The sequence below is a fragment of the Gadus macrocephalus genome, chromosome 6 (genome assembly GCF_031168955.1).
Source record: "Gadus macrocephalus chromosome 6, ASM3116895v1".
In the NCBI taxonomy this organism is placed as follows: Eukaryota; Metazoa; Chordata; class Actinopteri; order Gadiformes; family Gadidae; genus Gadus; species Gadus macrocephalus.
This window is the reverse complement of record NC_082387.1, coordinates 23,032,065-23,053,717: the sequence shown is the minus strand read 5'-3', so window position 1 is coordinate 23,053,717 and position 21,653 is coordinate 23,032,065. Positions and strand designations below refer to the sequence as shown.

The window sequence follows — 21,653 nt, the reverse complement described above, 5'->3', positions numbered from 1 at the left end:
GCCAATGAGAAGTTGACAATTTAACACGTGTCCTTCCTGTTGATAGATCCCTTTCCGTGTTATCGTACCCCCTTTCAGCTAAACATCTGGATGTCCTTGTTTTTAGAAAGGATTGGCGGCTTCGGTTTTAAGGCTTGAGAAGAAACCGTGCGGGCTTCCTCTGCTGGTCAGTGAAGTGCTGCTCGGCGATGACGCGGGATCTCTGAGCTCCCTGCTGGTCTTCACACTGCTAGTTTTCAGACTTCAGACTGCTGGTCTTCAGACTTCAGACTGCTGGTCTGAGGGTGTCTCACTGTCCTGTCCAGAGACATGTCCAAAAACAAGAGCTCCGCCAAAACCCTCCTCATCGTAGATGGTAGGCCTACGTACCTCACTACTATGGGAACAATCAGAGAGGATGTAGAATATAGAAATGCAATCAAGTGAAAAGGAAGGAATTTAATTTACACAATGGAAGTTGTCCTTGCAATACTGCAATATGTGTTACTGTGTTAATACATATCGTGCTGTGTTACAGGGGACGACGAGGTCCAGGAGGCTGAGCTCAACCCCTTCTCTTTCAGAGAGTTCGTCCGCCACCATGGACCCGCGCCGGGCTCCGAGGAGACGAGCGGCTCCTACAGGAGGAAGGTAGTCCGATGGCCCGATCGGCCGGGCACACTGACTTACAGCTGCAAAGACAAAGCAATGCAATCCTACAGTGAAACTATGCAAACACCAGCATATCTTGACTGCATGTTCATTATTTTAATACTTTAAATAGTAATGACTTGTGGAATTTGTTTATTGCTGACAATTTGTCTTTCTGAGGCACATATTAACATTAATGTATGCATCTTGACCAATCTTTTTATTGTCTAATGCTTGGCTCTTCTAGTAGATGTCCAAATAAGTAAGGTTATCTTACCCTGACCGTTGAATATGGCTGGTAGTTTCTAAGAAAAATCACTCACTAGATAAGTGATTGTATGTATGACGTGCATGGGTTTTAATAGGTTGATTATGTGTGTCTATTCAGGTGCATGACACCACCAGCAGCCAGAGCAGAACGCCCACCTTTGCCCCGGCGATGGAAAGCAGTTTCTTCTGGGAGCCCCTTCGCAGTGTGCTGAGGGCCCAGGTAGTTAGGGAAGATGACATCATTCTGTCCGTCTCACTCACTGGCTTGTTCGACCTTCCTCTCTGCTCAAAAACAAAAGACAAACGCATAACAAGTGCTTTATGCTTTCCTGATTACTACATTTCTCGGTGGGAAAAACTGCGATTAGGTTTCCCTCCATTCAGAAGTTTGCTTCCCCCTGCTCCCTTAAACCAGTTGATATTCTATTGAATGCTGCTTGACACGTCTTGATCTTTCTCCTTCGGTCTCTCCCCTCCTCTCTGTCTCTCCTCCTCTCCCCCTCTCTGTCTCTCCCCCCCCCCCGTCTCTCTCCTCCTCTCTTCCCCCTCCTCCTCTTTCGCCCCCTCTCTGTCTCTCTCTCTCTCCCCCCCTCTCTATCTCTCTACGTCTCTGTCTTTCTCCCCCTCTCTCTCTTCTCCTTCTCTGTCTCTCTCTCTCACACCCTCTCTATCTCTCTACGTCTCTCTGTCTCTCTCTCTGGAGGAGGATGAGGAGGGAGGGGCAGAGTCTGGACTGGCTGCTGCTGAGGAAGAGGAAGAGGGGGACAGGAGCTCCTCTCTCTGGCTTCCAGACGAAGACCAAGAAGAAGAAGAAGAAGCTAAGGAGATAAGGTAGGCAAGAGAACAACTGATATTTTGTGTTTCAGATCAGATTTTACACACACAGCCGACATCTCCTCTCAGACGTTGCAAAATATGTTTTGTATCGCGTCTCAGCAGGACTGGAGGAAGAGGAGGGGAAGATTATGAAGGAGATGATGAAACTACCATATTGGAGACGCCAAACTCTCTCAGCAGAAAGAGTTCAATGCAGCAGGTTATGACACACACACGCTGGCACACACCCACACACAAATGACGCGTGACGCATGACAAATGAAGTGTGTGTGTGTGTGTGTGTGTGTGTGTGTGTGTGTGTGTGTGTGTGTGTGTGTGTGTGTGTGTGTGTGTGTGTGTGTGTGTGTGTGTGTGTGTGTGTGTGTGTGTGTGTGTGTGTGTGTGTGCAGCTCCAAGAAGAGAACATGGTTCTGAGGAGGAGCGTCAGCGATCTCCACAAGTCGTCCAGCGCCTATAAAGAAAGGTGAGCTCCGCCCCCTCCTGCCTACACAGGAAGTCTGGCCATAATTGACCCAGCATGCATCTGTTCTCATCCCCCAGGATCCAGCAGCTGTCGGAGGAGCTAATCCGCCGAGGGCACGAGGAGGAGAAGGAGGCGCAGGCCCTGGAGAGCATGGTCCACTCGGTGGAGCAGAACCTCCAGCTCATGACCGTAGGTCCTCACCCCCAACCCTGACCTCTGACCCCCACCTCTGACCTCCAACTCATGATCCTAGGTCCTGACCCCTGACCTCTAGCTCATGACCCTAGGTCCTGACCCCTGACCTCCAGCTCATGACCCTAGGCCCTTACCCCTGACCTCCAGCTCCTGACCCCTGACCTCTAGCTCATGACCCTAGGTCCTGACCCCTGACCTCCCCTGGACCACCCCTGGATGAGCCATGTCGAGGCTCTAGAGAACCAAGCTGTGCCCTCAAAAAACTATTTTCCAAATAATGTGTTCTAAAAACGTGTATTTGGTATTGCACATCATTACTGTGATATTGGTACATGTGGTACCTAAGTCCCCATGGTATGGCTTGTTTTGATGATTAGGTTATGGTTTGGTTCTGATATAACATAATTTCGGTCAGCCGCAAACCCTTTGGAGTTCTTGTATGGGCCTTGAGTCGTAAATTCAAATCTTTACCAAGAACCCCCTGGAACCTGCTCCCTTACCCCCGGTTGGGAACCGGTCTAGACCTCACCGTATAGATGCATACTCTCGAGACCAGAGCCTTTATTCCTACCGACCAGACCCAGGAGAGGGCGGTTATACGTCTATGTGTGTGTGAATATCTGTGTTTCAGAAGCGAGCTGTGAAGGCAGAGAGCGGCGTTTCCAAACTAAAGCAGGAGCTGCAGCAGCTCCAGGTACACTTTCCCAGTTGTGTGTGGTCTAAAGCACAGTAACAACAACACAGTCAGAAGTACTAGTGAAATCAGTGTGTGTGTGTGTGTGTGTGTGTGTGTGTGTGTGTGTGTGTGTGTGTGTGTGTGTGTGTGTGTGTGTGTGTGTGTGTGTGTGTGTGTGTGTGTGTGTGTGTGTGTGTGTGTGTAGGGTCACATGGAGATCATTAAATTAGAAAATGAACGCCTTCTAGCAGAGCAGCTTGAAACCATGAAAACCATGAAACAAAATGCTCGGACGGCTGCAGATTACCTCGGCAAGACTGCCATCCAAGCTCGCTGTTCTATCAAGTCAGTATAAACCCTACCCTGCTACCTCCAGGACCCTACTATCCTACCTCCTACCTCCTAACCCCTACCCTGCTACCTCCAGGACCCTACTATCCTACCTCCTAACCCTGCTACCTCCAGGACCCTACTATCCTACCTCCTAACCCTGCTACCTCCAGGACCCTACTATCCTACCTCCTAACCCTGCTACCTCCAGGACCCTACTATCCTACCTCCTAACCCTGCTACCTCCAGGACCCTACTATCCTACCTCCTAACCCCTACCCTGCTACCTCCAGGACCCTACTATCCTACCTCCTAACCCCTACCCTGCTACCTCCAGGACCCTACTATCCTACCTCCTAACCCCTAACCCTGCTACCTCCAGGACCCTACTATCCTACCTCCTAACCCTGCTACCTCCAGGACCCTACTATCCTACCTCCTAACCCTGCTACCTCCAGGACCCTACTATCCTACCTCCTAACCCTGCTACCTCCAGGACCCTACTATCCTACCTCCTAACCCTGCTACCTCCAGGACCCTACTATCCTACCTCCTAACCCTGCTACCTCCAGGACCCTACTATCCTACCTCCTAACCCCTACCCTGCTACCTCCAGGACCCTACTATCCTACCTCCTAACCCTGCTACCTCCAGGACCCTACTATCCTACCTCCTAACCCCTACCCTGCTACCTCCAGGACCCTACTATCCTACCTCCTAACCCTGCTACCTCCAGGACCCTACTATCCTACCTCCTAACCCCTACCCTGCTACCTCCAGGACCCTACTATCCTACCTCCTAACCCTGCTACCTCCAGGACCCTACTATCCTACCTCCTAACCCCTACCCTGCTACCTCCAGGACCCTACTATCCTACCTCCTAACACCCTACCTCCTCACCACTAACACCCTACCATCCTACCTCCTCACCCCTAACACCCTACCATCCTACCTCCTCACCACTAACACCCTACCATCCTACCTCCTAACCACTAACACCCTACCATCCTACCTCCTCACCCCTAACACCCTACCATCCTACCTCCTCACCCCTAACACCCTACCATCCTACCTCCTCACCCCTAACACCCTACCATCCTACCTCCTAACCACTAACACCCTACCATCCTACCTCCTCACCCCTAACACCCTACCATCCTACCTCCTAACCACTAACACCCTACCATCCTACCTCCTCACCCCTAACACCCTACCATCCTACCTCCTCACCCCTAACACCCTACCATCCTACCTCCTCACCCCTAACACCCTACCATCCTACCTCCTAACCACTAACACCCTACCATCCTACCTCCTAACCACTAACACCCTACCATCCTACCTCCTCACCCCTAACACCCTACCTCCTACCTCCTAACCCCTAACACCCTACCATCCTACCTCCTCACCCCTAACACCCTACCATCCTACCTCCTCACCCCTAACACCCTACCTCCTACCTCCTAACCCCTAACACCCTACCATCCTACCTCCTCGCCCCTAACACCCTACCATCCTACCTCCTAACCACTAACACCCTACCATCCTACCTCCTCACCCCTAACACCCTACCATCCTACCTCCTCACCCCTAACACCCTACCATCCTACCTCCTCACCCCTAACACCCTACCTCCTCACCCCTAACACCCTACCATCCTACCTCCTCACCCCTAACACCCTACCATCCTACCTCCTCACCCCTAACACCCTACCATCCTACCTCCTCACCCCTAACACCCTACCTCCTCACCCCTAACACCCTACCATCCTACCTCCTCACCCCTAACACCCTACCATCCTACCTCCTCACCCCTAACACCCTACCATCCTACCTCCTAACCCCTACCATCCTACCTCCTAACCCCTAACACCCTACCTCCCAGGACCCTACAATCCTAAACACTAATACGCTACCATCCTACCTCCTAACCACTAACACCCTACGATCCTACCTCCTCACCCCCTACCATCCTACATCCCAAACACTAACACCCTACTTCCTACCTCCTAACCACTAACACCCTGCCATCCTAACCACTAGCACTCTACCATCCTAACCACTAACACTCTTTCATCCTACCTCCTAACCACTAACACCCTGCCATCCTAACCACTAGCACTCTACCATCCTACATCCTAACCACTAACACCCTACCTCCTAACCACTAGCACTCTACCATCCTACCTCCTAACCACTAACACCCTACCTCCTAACCACTAGCACTCTACCATCCTACCTCCTAACCACTAACACCCTGCCATCCTAACCACTAGCACTCTACCATCCTACCTCCTAACCACTAACACCCTGCCATCCTAACCACTAGCACTCTACCATCCTACCTCCTAACCACTAACACCCTGCCATCCTAACCACTAGCACTCTACCATCCTACATCCTAACCACTAACACCCTGCCATCCTAACCACTAGCACTCTACCATCCTACATCCTAACCACTAACACCCTCCTATTCTACTGCTCTACCTCCTAAACACTTGCAGGCCTATATTCAGAATATTGTTGCTAGATGCCACTATCTAACTCTTGTCTGTCTGTCCGTCTGTCCGTCCGTCTGTCTGTCTGTCTGTTTGTGTCTGTGTAGACAGCTGTTGGGAGAAGCAGAGAATCTGCATTTAGTGTCACAGCTGCTGCAGTCAATCGACAAGATCTCAACGCACACCTCTGACATCCACTAGTGCAGTGTTTCCCAAACTTCTTTCTGGGGATGGTTTCTAATTTTTTACAAACCATTTTTTTTACAAACCATCGCGACCAATCTAAAAAATAGTACAGCACTTTCAAAAACATGCTTCTTGTTTTAAATGCTCATGCCAAGTGTGTTTAAGGGCAGCTATTTTTAGCAAACAGTCAATCGATTCGAACAATCAACATTAAGAAAATAAAAAGTAAAAAAAAATTTTATCTTACATTTATTTGGCGACCCAATTAAATCATGTGGGTCGCGACCCAGTCTTTGGGAAAGACTGCACTAGTGCCATCTGGCCATATCCACTCAAGCCTTCTCACATCTACTCGTCTGGTCTGATCATCTACACGGAGACCTCCTGAACTAACTGGACTTCTTGTGAATTGTTATTTTTTCTGTTCCTTGGCTCTAAAAATACCATCAGCTGAGACTATTTATTTCTTCTTGAAAGCCAGATCATAATTTGCCTTTTAAACAATTTGAAATGCTAAATATAAGACAGAGCATCTAAATAGCTAGATATTTAATTTTTCTTATACTGTATTTTTTTATTGACATGAATTCTAAATAGTATATCACAGATATTGAATACTGCAGATAGCATAATTAATGCAATGACACTTTTATATAACATTGTTCTAGAGGCCTTGGTTAAGCATTTTCTTGTGAACTATTAATCCCCCCATGTGCTATGTTTGATAACAATTTCTTTGTGATAGAAGTTTGTAATGTAGACGAAGAGGCCAAATTAACGCAGCTTCTCAGAAGGCCAAGTCATTTCTGTCATGCTGTTCAGTTTGCAAATGGGTTTGATTCCGTGTGTTTGAGTTGATGCATTATCTGCACCCAAAGTGTCACGAAATATCCCTGGCCATAGTACTCTACCATAGCCCTTCAAAGTGATTGAAGCACTAAAAAGTCAAAGAATGCGATGGGGGGGAAATATTGACACACTTGAACTTCCAAAACCAGTGCTGGAACCACGCTGTGATTATTAGGATGGCAGGATGGACTAAATCAGGCTAAACAAAAGTCAGCACTATACTATATATTTTACTATATATATTTGACAACGGGATAGAGGGAGATACAACTGTTGAATAGACCTCTCCTTTTTGTACAATTATAGTATAAGTATTTTTATTGAACCCTTAATAAATCAGCTCTGGGACTGACGGTGTCTACTCTGTTTTGAGCGTGCTCAAAGTGTTTATGTGTTGCTGCCAATGGTGAGTCCATCTCTGCAGCTGGATCAGCAGTCGCTCTCTGTCCATCCTGAAGCGCTCTGACTCTGCCTTGGAGACGTCCTCATAGCGCTTTACACACACACGCACATACACAAGCACACGCACAAAGACAAAGACACACCTTATTTTCCACTGTGAGCACACACCGTACAAACTACTTATATGCACTGTTTTGCGTTGTAGGCAAATATTAATATACTTCCTGAATATGAATATGTCCTGTACATGGGTGTATTTTGATATCTGTTTGGAAGTGTACTACAAGCTACATACATGTATAGATAATAGTGTAACTATCATGATTACCTTCAAAGCTCTGTCTCTGTGTAGGAGGATTTCCTGGTGTATCGGGCTGCTGACAGATCCAGCTGTTGCCGTGGCATCAACACAGGGTTCTATAGTTGTTTGACTAGATGAGCTTGTTTCCATGGTTACAGCGGACGTTGCATTGGCCATGGTCATAAGGGTTTTGTCTTCGGTAGCCATGGTTACCGTGGATGCTGTCGTATCATCAGCAAGGGACTGTGAGATAGGAAGTCCTGCCCCAATCCTGGCAGACATAAAACACGCAACAAATAAACAAAACAAACACCACAACATAATAAAAGCTCCCCACACACAAAGGAAAATAACAGAGGATATTCGTGGATATAGTTGTTTTTTAAAGGCGTGATATTATGCCACCAGGTGTGAGTGGGTTTATAAGCCGATGAAAATCTGCCTTTTCCTGTGTTTTTGTGACATCACAAGTGGCTAATCACACTCACACCTGCTGGCATAATATCAGCCCTTTAAGTTATTTTCCCTATGTTTGTTGACACCAATGAGCGATCCATCCGCGACAAATGACAACGGTCATGGCTTCTCCTTGGACACCATTTGAAAAGGCCAAAGTTATTTTGATGGAAGGTATCTGTTGTTAATGTGATCAAAAAACCCTTCTGAGCTGTGCAGGTTGTATTCCCTAGGGTGCTACATAACGGGGCAAACCTTAATTTCGTTTCTTCATTCTTTGGTTTTAATGGTCTATGGTAGTGATATACCAGCATATCATTTGAGTGGGATAGTTTGAATAACATCGCCCATTGACGGTCATCTTGTCCATCCTGCATCTTTGGTGGTTTCACCTCTGAGCTTTAAGGTTACCTGTTGGCTGTCTGGACGCTGTTGGGCATTAGCAAATCCTTTCCAGCTTCAGTGTCTGTGGTGACAGAAAAAACAGACACAACATGTTAATGATAAAGATGATAGGACGTTCAATCCTGCAGTACATGTCTTTATCTGAAGAGGGGTCAAAGGTTACCTGGAGTAGGGAGCTGTTCTGAAAGCTCCAATGTAAGGAGGTTGTCCACTTGGCAAACTAAACTCTCTGTCAGGGACGACAGGGATGCTGTGACGTCCTCCTGTCTGGCCTGCATGCACTCCTAGAGGACAGTGTGGTGGCTGAGGTTATTTGTTTGTAGTGGAGGTTATCACGTTCTGCTGTTGCACAATGTGATTCACCTAGGTGGGTTAAATGTTTGTCGTGAGGCAGAACGACTTCAACTGGCCTAACTACTATACTTCAATGTATAAACTAGAGCAGGGGTTTTCAAAGTGTGAGAGATTGAGCCCCCCCTCAGAGAAAAAATTGCAGCTGAGCCCCCCCCCCCCCCCCCCCCCCCAATTTTTTTTCTAAATACCTGTGTTTTGAAAGCTATTTTAATTATTTTACACATTTCAAACATCTCCGATCATAATTTTAAAACATTTGGAACATATTTTTGAAACATTTGAAACATATTTTTTAAACATATTTCTGAAACATTACAACATATTTTTGCGTTTTTAAACAACACAATTTAACAACTTTATCTAAGCATGTTTTAGCTTAACCTTTTTTAAATAAATTTGAACATCTTAATCTGTGTAAACTGCCAGTTTACACAGATTCATTCAGGGTCCCCGACTCTGAATTTTCTGAGTCGAATCAGATCTGCCTTTTCAGTCCAGAGATTCGACTATTCGGCGGGGTTTGTTTACCAGCGTTGCTATGGTGACCTAAATTATTATAAGCAACTGAAAACGACGCCGGTTTGAAACTAAAACTGTGATTCTGAAAAAAGTATAAATGCTATTAAAATTCCGTTTCGATAATATTGAAGACACAAGTGAGTAGATTTGTTTAATGGTTTGAACGATGGTAAACGGTTGAAAAAGGAATGAGTTACGATGTCTAGAAGTAGGTGTATCAGAATGGGCTGACGTCTTCAATGAAAACAGCTGAAAACGAAGCGGTATGAAACTAAAACTGTGATTCTGAAGACATTTTAAATTACATCGAAATTCTGTTTAGATATTATTGAAGATACAAGTGTGTACATTTGTTAAATGGTTTGCACGAAGATAATCGGTTGAAAATTGATTTAGTTATGTTCAGTGCCGCCGCTCCCATAACGCGCACTACGCGCTGCGCGTAGGGCCTCAAGTCCTGAGGGGCCCCCCAAAAAAAAAAAATTCTTACTTGTATACTTCTGGTTTTAAGTTTGTATTTATGGATAACTATTTAATTTAAAAGATTTTGGACATTCCAATACTTGTGTGTACTGTATGTATGTTTTGGCTGTTCTGTGAACTGTGTTTACAAAGTAGATTTAACTTTTGCGTTTTAATAAAATGTTAAACTGGCAGAAACCAATTCTTTTTTTCGGGGGGGGGGGGGGGGGGGGGGGCAAGCATAACTCCATAAAGGAGTTATGCTTAGGGCCCCAAAATAGCTAGCAGCGGCACTGATGACGACCAATAAAAAACATCAGTGCTACCCCTTATGTTTTTTTTCATGACGTCCAAAGTAAAACAACAGTGTTACCCCTTATGTTTTTTTTCATGACGACCAATAATAAACAACAGTGTTACCCCTTATGGTTTTTTTCATGACGACCAATAAAAAACAACAGTGTTACCCCTTATGTTTTTTTTCATGACGACCAAAAAAAACGACAGTGTTACCCCTTATGTTTTATTTGACAAAGACAACAGTGTTACCCCTCATGTTTTTTTCATGACGACCAATAAAAAACAAGTGTTACCCCTTATGGTTTTTTTCATGAAGACCAATAAAAACATCAGTGTTACCCCTTAGGTTTTTTTTCATGACGACCAATAAAAAACCAGTGTTACCCCTTATGTTTTTTTTTCATGACGACCAATAAAAAACCACAATGTTACCCCTTATGTTTTTTTTCATGACGACCAATAAAAAACATCAGTGTTACCCCTTATGTTTTTTTTCATGACGACCAAAGTAAAACAACAGTGTTACCCCTTATGTTTTTTTTCATGACGACCAATAAAAAACAACAGTGTTACCCCTTATGTTTTTTTTCATGACGACCAAAGTAAAACAACAGTGTTACCCCTTATGTTTTTTTTCATGACGACCAATAAAAAACAACAGTGTTACCTCCTATGTTTTATTGGATAAATATAGACCCTTATGTTTATTTCATGACAGCCGATAAAAAACGACAGTTACCCCTCATGTTTTTTCCATGTTGACCAAAAAAAAACGACAGTGCCACCCCTGTCTACGTTTTTGCGGGGATCCAAAAATGAGCTGTTTAAAGTGTTAACCTCCGACCTTAACAATGCACCAACAAGACACCGGACATAGGCATCACGAAGGTTATACTTGACTTTATAATTCACATGAAATAGATATAAGAGTCTTCCAACAGAAGACATCAACCGGACTTGAACCCCGGTCTCCAGGGGCTTAGGCAGAGTGTACTTCACTGCACCACTGAGGCGATGACATTACACAATAATCAATCATCAATAAAGAGGATATACATGACATTAAAATGTATGTGTGTATTTCTATTATTTTCCTTATGTTTTTTTTCATGACGACCAATAAAAAACGACAGTGTTACCCCTTATGTTTTATTTGACAAAGACAACAGTGTTACCCCTTATGTTTTTTTCATGACGACCAATAAAAAACAACAGTGTTACCCCTTATGTTTTTTTTCATGACGACCAATAAAAAACAACAGTGTTACCCCTTATGTTTTTTTTCATGACGACCAATAAAAAACGACAGTGTTACCCCTTATGTTTTTTTTCATGACGACCAATAAAAAACGACAGTGTTACCCCTTATGTTTTTTTTCATGAAGACTAGGGGTGTACACGTATTTGAACCGAACCGTCACGGTACAGGCACTTCGGTGCGGTTACAGAGGTGTACCGCGGTCCGTAAATGTGGCGTACATAGCGTTAATATGGCGAATGTAAAGGCTTGTTTTGCGGTGCGGAACTTAAAACTTGAAGTCGGAGTTCCCCCCGGACCGTTTAGCCTTATTAGGCTCGGCTCGCACGTGCGCGAACTCCGCGTAGTAGCAGTAGCAGAGCGCGATCGCGACTGTGTGCGGATTGATGTCTACTAGCGAACTGAGAGCGAACTGCATGGCGAGCGACAACAGAAAACCGGAGCTTGAAGATGCCCCCCTGTCATTTAAATCCCAAGTGTGGGAGAACTTTGGATTCCAGGTTAATTATCACAATGGGGAAAGACGAGTGGACAAGTCGAAAGCTGTGTGCAGACATTGTTCAACAGCGATCGTCTATGCAAATGGAAACACATCGAACTTGCACAAATTTTCGCCCCCGGTACAATTTTAACGTGACGGCACCATCCAGGTGTTACTGTCACCGCTGCAAAATGAAAAAAAGTTGTTCAAATCGTTCAAACCCAGCTCCCTACACTATTTAATCAACCCCTACACCTGTCTGGGAATTCAGAACGGGCAAATGCCATCACCAGGTCTATTGGTGTTTTCATTGCCTCTGACCTACGAGAGGCAATGAAAACACCAATAGATTATAAAATACATAAGCTGTAATTTAAGTTAAGGCTGCAGTTGCACTTTTATTTAATGATTGATTATATTTATGAGAACTTCAGAGCTTTAGAGAGCTGCAGGAATATGTTACAAACTCTTTGTTTACATACCAGCTTAAAGAGCCTAGACTGAGCATTAAAACTGGATTTTTCATTAATTTTATGTTAGGGTTATTGGAGAATTGCATAATTTTATTTGTATGTTTCATACTGACAGCTAAAACTGTTGTGTTTAATTCGTTACTAATTAAACTTATGTTCGTTCTGTCAAGCAATCCGTTTTTTCACCATAACTATGAACCGAACCGTCCTGTACCGTACCGTGACTTCAAAACCGAGGTACGTACCGAACCGTGACTGTTGTGTACCGTTACACCCCTAATGAAGACCAATAAAAACATCAGTGTTACCCCTTAGGTTTTTTTTCATGACGACCAATAAAAAACCAGTGTTACCCCTTATGTTTTTTTTTCATGACGACCAATAAAAAACCACAATGTTACCCCTTATGTTTTTTTTCATGACGACCAATAAAAAACATCAGTGTTACCCCTTATGTTTTTTTTCATGACGACCAAAGTAAAACAACAGTGTTACCCCTTATGTTTTTTTTCATGACGACCAATAAAAAACAGCAGTGTTACCCCTTATGTTTTTTTTCATGACGACCAATAAAAAACAACAGTGTTACCCCTTATGTTTTTTTTCATGACGACCAATAAAAACAACAGTGTTACCCCTTATTTTTTTTTTCATGACGACCAATAAAAAACGACAGTGTTTTTTTTTCATGACGACCAATAAAAAAAACAATAAAAACAACAGTGTTACCCCTCATGTTTTTTTTCATGACGACCAATAAAAAACGACAGTGTTACCCCTTATGTTTTTTTTCATGACGACCAATAAAAAACAACAGTGTTACCCCTTAGGTTTTTTTTCATGACGACCAATAAAAAACCAGTGTTACCCCTTATGTTTTTTTTTCATGACGACCAATAAAAAACCACAATGTTACCCCTTATGTTTTTTTTCATGACGACCAATAAAAAACATCAGTGTTACCCCTTATGTTTTTTTTCATGACGACCAAAGTAAAACAACAGTGTTACCCCTTATGTTTTTTTTCATGACGACCAATAAAAAACAGCAGTGTTACCCCTTATGTTTTTTTTCATGACGACCAATAAAAAACAACAGTGTTACCCCTTATGTTTTTTTTCATGACGACCAATAAAAACAACAGTGTTACCCCTTATTTTTTTTTTCATGACGACCAATAAAAAACGACAGTGTTTTTTTTTCATGACGACCAATAAAAAAAACAATAAAAACAACAGTGTTACCCCTCATGTTTTTTTTCATGACGACCAATAAAAAACGACAGTGTTACCCCTTATGTTTTTTTTCATGACGACCAATAAAAAACAACAGTGTTACCCCTTATGTTTTTTTTCATGAAGACCAATAAAAACATCAATGTTACCCCTTAGGTTTTTTTTCATGACGACCAATAAAAAACCACAGTGTTACCCCTTATGTTTTTTTTCATTATGTTACTTCTACAGTTGAAGTACGACTGATGATTTGAATCAACGTCTTTCAGGGTTTTTTTCGGGTTTATTTTTTTCTCACGCCGCGCCCCCCCTGAAGAACTCTGGCGCCCCCCAGGGGGGGCGCGCCCCACAGTTTGAAAACCACTGAACTAGAGTACTGCAGGTGCAAAAAAAATTCAAATGTATGTGGCAAGCCAATTTCTTCATACTAGCTTCATAGTACCTAGAAGAGTGGACTACACACCTGTAGTTCTTCATACTAGCTAGAGGAGTGGACTACACATCTGTAGTTCTTCATACTAGCTAGAGGATTGGACTACACACCTGTAGTTCTTCATACTAGCTAAAGGAACTGACTACACACGTGGGGCCTCTACGGATTCTGTTTCTTGCTTAGGAAATCTCCTTTCCTTACGAGAGGAAAGGTGCCTCGATGCAACCTTTAACCCACTTTTAGCATGGGTTACTCTTGACCAACTTTTACGAAAGTAAAGGAGATGTTTGTAACCCATAAATCCTTTACGGCGGCAATATTTAAAGCAACAGGCCACCGACGAGTTTACAGACTACGCGTAGACGCATGAGAGACGCAGAAAGAAGAAGAGAAGAAAAGAAAGAAAATGCAGACTTCACATTTAAGAAAGATTGCGTGGGGCAGTTTATTTCCAAATCCACATAAGTTTATCCTCTTTTTTTCACATGTGAATTGGGCAGAGGTGTCAAGTAACGAAGTACAAATACTTCGTTACTGTACTTAAGTAGAAATTTGAGGTATCTTTACTTTACTCGAGTATTTTTTTTTCTGACAACTTTTTACTTTTACTCCTTACATTTTAACACAATTATCTGTACTTTCTACTCCTTACATTTTTAAAACATTCTCGTTACTCTTGGTTACGGTTTTGTTTCAAAAGTTTCAAATGTGCGCCATCCAAATATACTGATTTCTAGCGTAATTGGATGAAGCATAGAAACCCATAACACTCATTGGCTTCTCTGCGTATGACGCAAAACAAGAGGCTGTAGTGCCGAGAGACGGGAGTCGGAGGCGGAGTCTCCAGCACAAAGTTTTAATGAACACAATACTAAAAGACGTTCATTCGTAAAGTCAAAACCGGACTAAACTGGACGGTCGTTCCGTCCGCTAAACGGGTCCGTGCTAAACACCCCCCCCCACCCATAGTTCCGTGGGTGAATTATGTTATCCACCACAAGGCTAATTTAAATATGCAAAGCGCGGCAAAGGTCAGTGTCAAAAAGATATACTGTTGGCAACTGTCACTGCGAGATGGCTGAAGGCTTTGAAGACAGAGGAGGACATCAAACGCTTCCACATCCCTGGCCCTATCTTGAAGAGGTGTTTGAAATTGTGGGAAGCAAAAACGACTCATGGTGCATGCGCTGCAAACTTTGCCAACCAAAGAACCATGTACTTTCAGCTTTCAAGAACTCTCCGTCTAATCTCAAAAAACATATAGAGGTAAGCTCTGTATTATTATTATATTATAATAATGGTCGATTTAAAATGCTTGCTACAGCTTGACTAGCATATAAACATGCCAAAATAGTGCACTATATAGGGAATAGGGAACGAGAATTCGGACACTACGCTGAACATTTCTAAGCGTCAGTAAATGCGCCGGGTATTTGTGTGACGCAGAAAGATGCGCCCACATCATGTAAACAAACCGGGCACTCACGAGGAAAGCTGGAGGTTGTATTGATGTTGAATGTTACATTTCCTTGTTCATGTATTTTTTTTATTAATTTTGAATGTTAAATATTCTATGTTGTCAATTATATGAGGTCCATTAGTTTAGCTGTAAATGTTTAAAAAATATATATATATTACGGTTACTTTTTACTTTTATACTTTAAGTAGATTTTAGAGCCTGTACTTTTCTACTTTTACTTAAGTAAAGCGGTTAAGTTGATACTTTTACTTTTACCAGAGTCTTTTTAAAATCCAGTATCCATACTTTTACTTAAGTAACGAATGTGTGTACTTTTGACACCACTGGAATTGGGATTCAAGTGGGATTCAAAATATTCCTGTAGGCCAAGTCCGACCTAAGTGATTCTCACTGTTGGTGACAACCTAATTGAAATCAATACGACAAGAATGCATGGATCGAAAGAGCGCTTGTTGTAGTCCAACTTCAGATAATAGTAGTTTCACACTAGAGATGCTAGAGGTCAGCAATACTCGCCGTCGCGTAATGACGTCTGTTAGAAAAGTGGAGTTTAATTTCATTTTAAACAGGGCTGTCTTTTCCTATATATTTGAAAGGAAGCACCTTTTCATCTCGCCTTGATCCGATGAAGTTTTCCACAAAGGTTATGGAAAGGTGGCATAAAGGTTAGGAGATTTGGCTTTCCGAATTGGGCTAGAGGAACTGACATCTGTGGTTCTTTATACTAGCTAGAGGAGTGGACTACACATATGTAGTTCTTCATACTAGCTAGAGGAGTGGACTACACATCTGTAGTTCTTCATACTAGCTAGAGGAGTGGACTACACACCTGTAGTTCTTCATACTAGCTAGAGGAGTGGACTACACACCTGTAGTTCTTCATACTAGCTAGAGGAGTGGACTACACACCTGTAGTTCTTCATACTAGCTAGAGGAGTGGAATACACACCTGTAGTTCTTCATAAATCCTGTTGATGCTGCTGCGGTACTGGCTCTGTCTGTCCTCCTCTCTCCTCCTCAGGGCATCTAGCTCCTCTTTACATGCTGGATGTCCCAGGCGCACTTTCAGCTGGCTGGAATGCTTCCTCTGCGCACACATTGTATTACTTTATTTAAGTCCACATAAATACCCAAGATAATTCAGGATATAAAGAGAAGAAACGCAAAACAAAGGATGCAATGCAATACACAAAATTACACACTAACAAATCCTCATCATGGATACAAAGAGCTGCCTGCGTGCGCACACACAAACACACACTCACACACACACCACTCTCTCGCACACACACACACATACTCACACTCTCTCTCACACACACGCACACACACACACACACACACACACACACACACACACACACACACACACACACACACACACACACACGCACACGCACAGACCTGGGTGTGATTGGTGGAGCTCGCCGTCTCCTCCATCCTGGTCCTGAACTCTTCCACTGCCTTCATCAGCTCCTCCTCCTGCCGTTTCCCATGGTTACCAAGCATCACCGGTGCCAACGTGCGGACCACCTCCTCTAGCTCACACAGCTGCTGACCAAACTCTGTATGATACACACCCACTCTCTTTGAGTTCAAGGGAAAACAGTGCTGTGTGTGTGTGTGTGCATGTCCGTGTATGCGTGTGTTTGTTTGTGTGTGTCCGTGTGTGTGTGAGTGTGTGTGTGTGTGCGTGTGTGTGTGTGTGTGTGTGTGTGTGTGTGTGTGTGTGTGTGTGTGTGTGTGTGTGTGTGTTAGTTTACCTTGTATACTTGTGGTATTAAACTGCTTGGCCTGTTCCTGGTATCCAAGCAGCCTCTTGATAAACCTTTCAGCCCATTGGTCAAATTCCTTCTTCCTGTACAAGTCCTTCACGAGCATTCAAGCATATATATATATGCATTATACAATGTGTGTATATTCTTTGCAAAATATTAAAACATATTAATTAAAATTTCCAACACTTGATAGAAGTTTAATTTCTACTGTTTTCAATCCCAAAGTTTTTCTGTGTCATTATACAACGCCAGCAAAAATAGTGTTAATAAACCCCTGATCTGATTGGATGGAGGTTTGGAGGTAGAATTGCGGAGTAGTGCAGATTGGGGATTGATGACAGGATTCAATAAATGGGAGGGGCTATAATGTTACATTTGAACTATTGTATCTATGTTGTATCTAATTACAGCATTTAATTTAGTTACTTAAAAAACTTAAAAAAAAAAAGTCTGATGACTCCCTCTATGCCCTTGACATGTCCAGAAATTATTATTTCCTTCTACAAGGTATTGGATTCAATCTCCCTGGTGGGTCTAAGACCAATCGCTGGCCCAGCAGTCTTTCTATGTTATAGCAGACCAAAAACGGCCTTGTCTCTTGTCTCATCTCTTATGGAGATGCTCTAGAGGTCTCCTTTGTGGACTGGATGAAGCTTCCCATGAGTGTATTTGTACATTGGCTACATACACAGTGTTGGTTTGAAAGCTTTAAAGACAGACACTTTTTAACAGTTAACCACTGCTGACGAGTTTGTGTTGGCTGTTAACAGCCAATCACGGGCTTACAGATAACCGCCAAACAAGAATCTGGCGGGGATAAGAAGCGAAATATAAGAAGCGAAAGAAAAAGACACGGCCTGTTCACCCAGATTTGAGTCTGCTCTCAGACTTCAGATGATCTGTGAGAGTAGTCTCAGAGCGTCCAGCTGACTGACGGACCAATCGGAGGCTGCCGTTGTTCTAGGAGGCGGGTTATAATGTAAGGGAACAGGCAAGGTGCCGATGTCTCCCTTGAGTTGCCTTTTGTCAAACAGAGCGTCTCAGGACTGAGAGTTGGTGTTCACTAGACGTTTACCTCGGCAGCATGCAGAAGCACCTCATTTGCCGTCCTCAAAAAACTGTTGACAGTTAACTTAAAGGACCTGGTAGGCAAACACGTACACATGCACGCGCACACACACACACACACACACACACACACACACACACACACACACACACACACACACACACACACACACACACAGGATACAGATAAAGCATTTGTTCACGCCTGTTTTCTCTCTTTGATATAGGATTCTTTTCTGTCAATGTTGCAAAACAACAATAGATGTCCGCTCCTGGAAGCTTCTAGAGGGAACGTACCGTGTGTTCTGCACCAGGTCTGGGTCGCTTCCAAACATTTGAACCCACTTTTCATTCTTGCTCGTTTGAGGCAACCTTCTCAACCTAAACACACATATACACATTTATTTTAATATATTTTTTCCCCTGTTCAAAAATGTATTGTATAGAACATTTATACCGTATAAAATATATTATATATATTTGAGTTATAATTTGAGACTGTCAGCAGAAAAAGACTACCTTAGATTCAAATATTTTAAGGTAGGGGTTATTAGGTGCAAGTGCAATAGCAACCACCACTATGGAAAAGAGCTAGAGGAGTACTAGCAGACTCCTCCCTGTTTAACCAAATACATATCTTTTAGTCAGAAAAAAAAAGTATGTTCCAATTCAAGGATTTGCTTACCCTTTAATCTAAAATATGATATTCAAGTTAAAACCATGAATGTATTAACATTATGGCACAATTGATTTGAGTCTCATTCATTTGAATATTTACTTGTTGAGCACTCCCATGGTGATGTCCTCAGAGGAGGCTCCACTCACAGCAGCAGCAGCCAATGGGAGCTCTCCAGTGGGTCGGGTCGGTCTGGGCAGCTTGGAACGAGGTCTGGCCGCCACAGCAAACGATCCTTGCAGAGTCTGCTGTGGTGCAGGAGACTCAATGCTGGAATCCTACACACACGCATACACACACACACAGACACACACACACATGGGAACGCACGCACCGCACACATACACACAGACACAGACATACACACACATGGGAACGCACGCACCGCACACATACACACAGTCAGACACACTTATACACATACACACGCACAGAAACAAACTCACCACACCGACGCACACAAACGTGCATACGCGCATGTTGTATACATAAGGAGGTACTACATAATCTGACAGATTATTAGACAATAGATTACATGGAGTAATTAATAAAGAGTAATAACTCTCAGAAGGATGTCAGATTCAGAAAACCAATTAAGAGGACAGGAAGTAGCATCCTCTGCACAGGTAGTGACATACCCTGTTGCAGTCCAAGTACTGGTAGCGTTTCTTTAGCTCTTCACCAAGGGCAGACAGACTAGTAAACACCTTCTCCTGAGACACCTGCAGAAACACACGCACACACACACACACACACACACACACACACACACACACACACACACACACACACACACACACACACACACACACACACACACACACACACACACACACACAAACAAGTATACTATTCATTTGAGGACTCAAACTGTGAGGTGTTGTTAACTGAGGTTGATTGAGTGCTACAGGTATTGAAGTAGCGCTTAAGTCATACCTCAGCTGTCTCTGTAAGTCTCCTCAGGTCTTCAACCTGTCTGCTGATCAACATCTTCTGCTGGTTACTATGGGCTGCCTAAAACACACACGCACACGTACACACACACACATGTACACACAGACGCACACACACACACAGACGTCACACACACACATACACAAAGTTTAACTCGGACTGAATGAGATATGTTCAGGCAGACAGACAGGCAGACAGACAAGTACCTCAGCCTTAATTTGGACCTGGACATTTGACACCACTTTCTGGATCTTCTCGGAGAAACTTATCTCCAACAGGAGTGGGGAGAGCTTCTCCTGCAGGCGATCCACTGTCCCCTTCACCTGTCAAGGGCGGAGAGGAAAGTAGCAGAGGAGAGAACATTGAAACAGAGAGAGCAGAAGAGATAAATAATACAACGCAAGGCTGAGCTCGGTTTCCCTGCACTCAGATTTAAAATGAACACATTGCCAAAAATGGATCCATCATCTTTGTTTATAATTCTACCTGGCTGCCTCAGTTTCAAGTCTTTGAATGCATCATAGTGCTCTTCTTTATCTGTCTGCGGTCGCACCTGCCTTTCTCGTCGGGGGGGTGAAACCAACGAGCATCTTCAACTCAGTACCTGCTCTAAACAGGCCATCTCCAGTTTCTCCATGTCCGCCTGGATGCCGTCTTCCAAGGCATCGATCCTCCGGGTCGTCTTCTCAAGGAGCCTCAGCAGCTGGTCCACCTCCTTGGGGCTGAAGTTCCCTCCTTCACCAAACAGCCTACCGTTGGAGAGACGCACGGGCAGAAGGGGCTGCAGCTAACCATCACGATCATCGTCCATTCATCTCACTTTAGCATATGCTCCACGTGAAGCTCCTAAGACGGCGCAATTTGATTGGTTCGCTATCTCGGGATATTGGGCGATATCCCATGATTGAGATCTCAAACTTGTGATGTTGTTTTCATCACATCGTCACCCTAAAAAAAACAAATAAACCCATGATGAGTGTTCATGTGTAGTATACTAAAACAATTATTCACCTCAGGCTCCGTGAATTATTCGCCGAAGGCTTTGGCAGATAATTGTTAAGTATCTAGTTTTTCTCTTCGGCGTCGATAAAATATCATTGATATGTATTTTAAACACCAGAAATCCCGTCTGCCCGTGCATGTTTGGTATTTGTTCGTGATGAATGAATGTTGATTCTTCAGTTTATCTTTGATCATAGAAAAATAAGAATAAAAACAAACAAGAAGATACAAACAAAAAAATATGAAATACTAAAATACAGTAAAGCAATAGCTCAACAAATGTGAAATATAGAAATGTATGGAGGCAGTTTCCTGCCATAATTCAAACCTGAAAAAAAAAGTTTCAAAGGCTTGTAAGTCTGGGTTTGAAAACTCAACACCTTGTAAAAAAGGTTTTGCAACACTGAAAAAATTGATTATAACCTGAAAAAAATTCTAACAAAAATTCAAACATCTGTAAACATGATTTTGTGTTCTATTTTATCTTCTTCATCATTTTCACCAACACATTTTCAAAGTTCAAACAATTTCACCAGCGCATTCGCAGTTTCAAATCTGGCACTGTTCTAACAGTGTATTTCATTGTTTCCCGGTTTTGAAACCTTGTAAATGGGATTCTGCAAACAGGTGTTCATACATTGAGAAATAAGTTTTGAAAGGTTGAATATTTAGTTTTAAA

The 21,653-nt window shown here is 43.2% G+C and overlaps 2 protein-coding genes across 4 annotated transcripts in view; one reads left to right on the top strand and one right to left on the bottom strand.

Annotated features, from left to right (window-relative positions):
* The first annotated feature begins 17 nt into the window (after positions 1-17).
* On the top strand, positions 18-7,289 carry entr1 (endosome associated trafficking regulator 1). 3 transcript variants are annotated; one of them, XM_060053126.1, is made up of 10 exons: positions 18-355; positions 518-630; positions 1,019-1,120; positions 1,604-1,731; positions 1,837-1,936; positions 2,127-2,200; positions 2,278-2,389; positions 3,027-3,089; positions 3,277-3,416; positions 6,010-7,289. In XM_060053126.1, the coding sequence occupies exons 1-10, from the start codon at positions 310-312 to the stop codon at positions 6,101-6,103; spliced, it is 972 nt and encodes a 323-aa protein (XP_059909109.1). In that variant the 5' UTR covers positions 18-309; the 3' UTR covers positions 6,104-7,289. The 3 variants fall into 3 exon arrangements, with proteins under 3 accessions (XP_059909109.1, XP_059909112.1, XP_059909110.1); XM_060053129.1 differs by having other exon boundaries at positions 46-355; positions 1,840-1,936; XM_060053127.1 differs by having other exon boundaries at positions 47-355; positions 1,607-1,731.
* Positions 6,325-21,653, bottom strand: part of ccdc180 (coiled-coil domain containing 180) — a 28,397-nt gene continuing 13,068 nt past the window's right edge. Inside the window, exons 22-36 of the mRNA XM_060053065.1 lie at positions 20,577-20,721; positions 20,179-20,295; positions 19,955-20,032; positions 19,657-19,740; positions 19,121-19,296; positions 18,640-18,723; positions 18,350-18,416; positions 17,260-17,365; positions 16,901-17,061; positions 16,446-16,583; positions 8,665-8,785; positions 8,508-8,562; positions 7,668-7,911; positions 6,483-7,430; positions 6,325-6,449 (exon numbers count right to left, since the gene is read on the bottom strand). Coding sequence (XP_059909048.1) covers positions 7,296-7,430; positions 7,668-7,911; positions 8,508-8,562; positions 8,665-8,785; positions 16,446-16,583; positions 16,901-17,061; positions 17,260-17,365; positions 18,350-18,416; positions 18,640-18,723; positions 19,121-19,296; positions 19,657-19,740; positions 19,955-20,032; positions 20,179-20,295; positions 20,577-20,721 — 1,711 coding nt within the window. The 3' untranslated portion in view covers positions 6,325-6,449; positions 6,483-7,295. The remainder of the gene's footprint in view (positions 6,450-6,482; positions 7,431-7,667; positions 7,912-8,507; positions 8,563-8,664; positions 8,786-16,445; positions 16,584-16,900; positions 17,062-17,259; positions 17,366-18,349; positions 18,417-18,639; positions 18,724-19,120; positions 19,297-19,656; positions 19,741-19,954; positions 20,033-20,178; positions 20,296-20,576; positions 20,722-21,653) is intronic.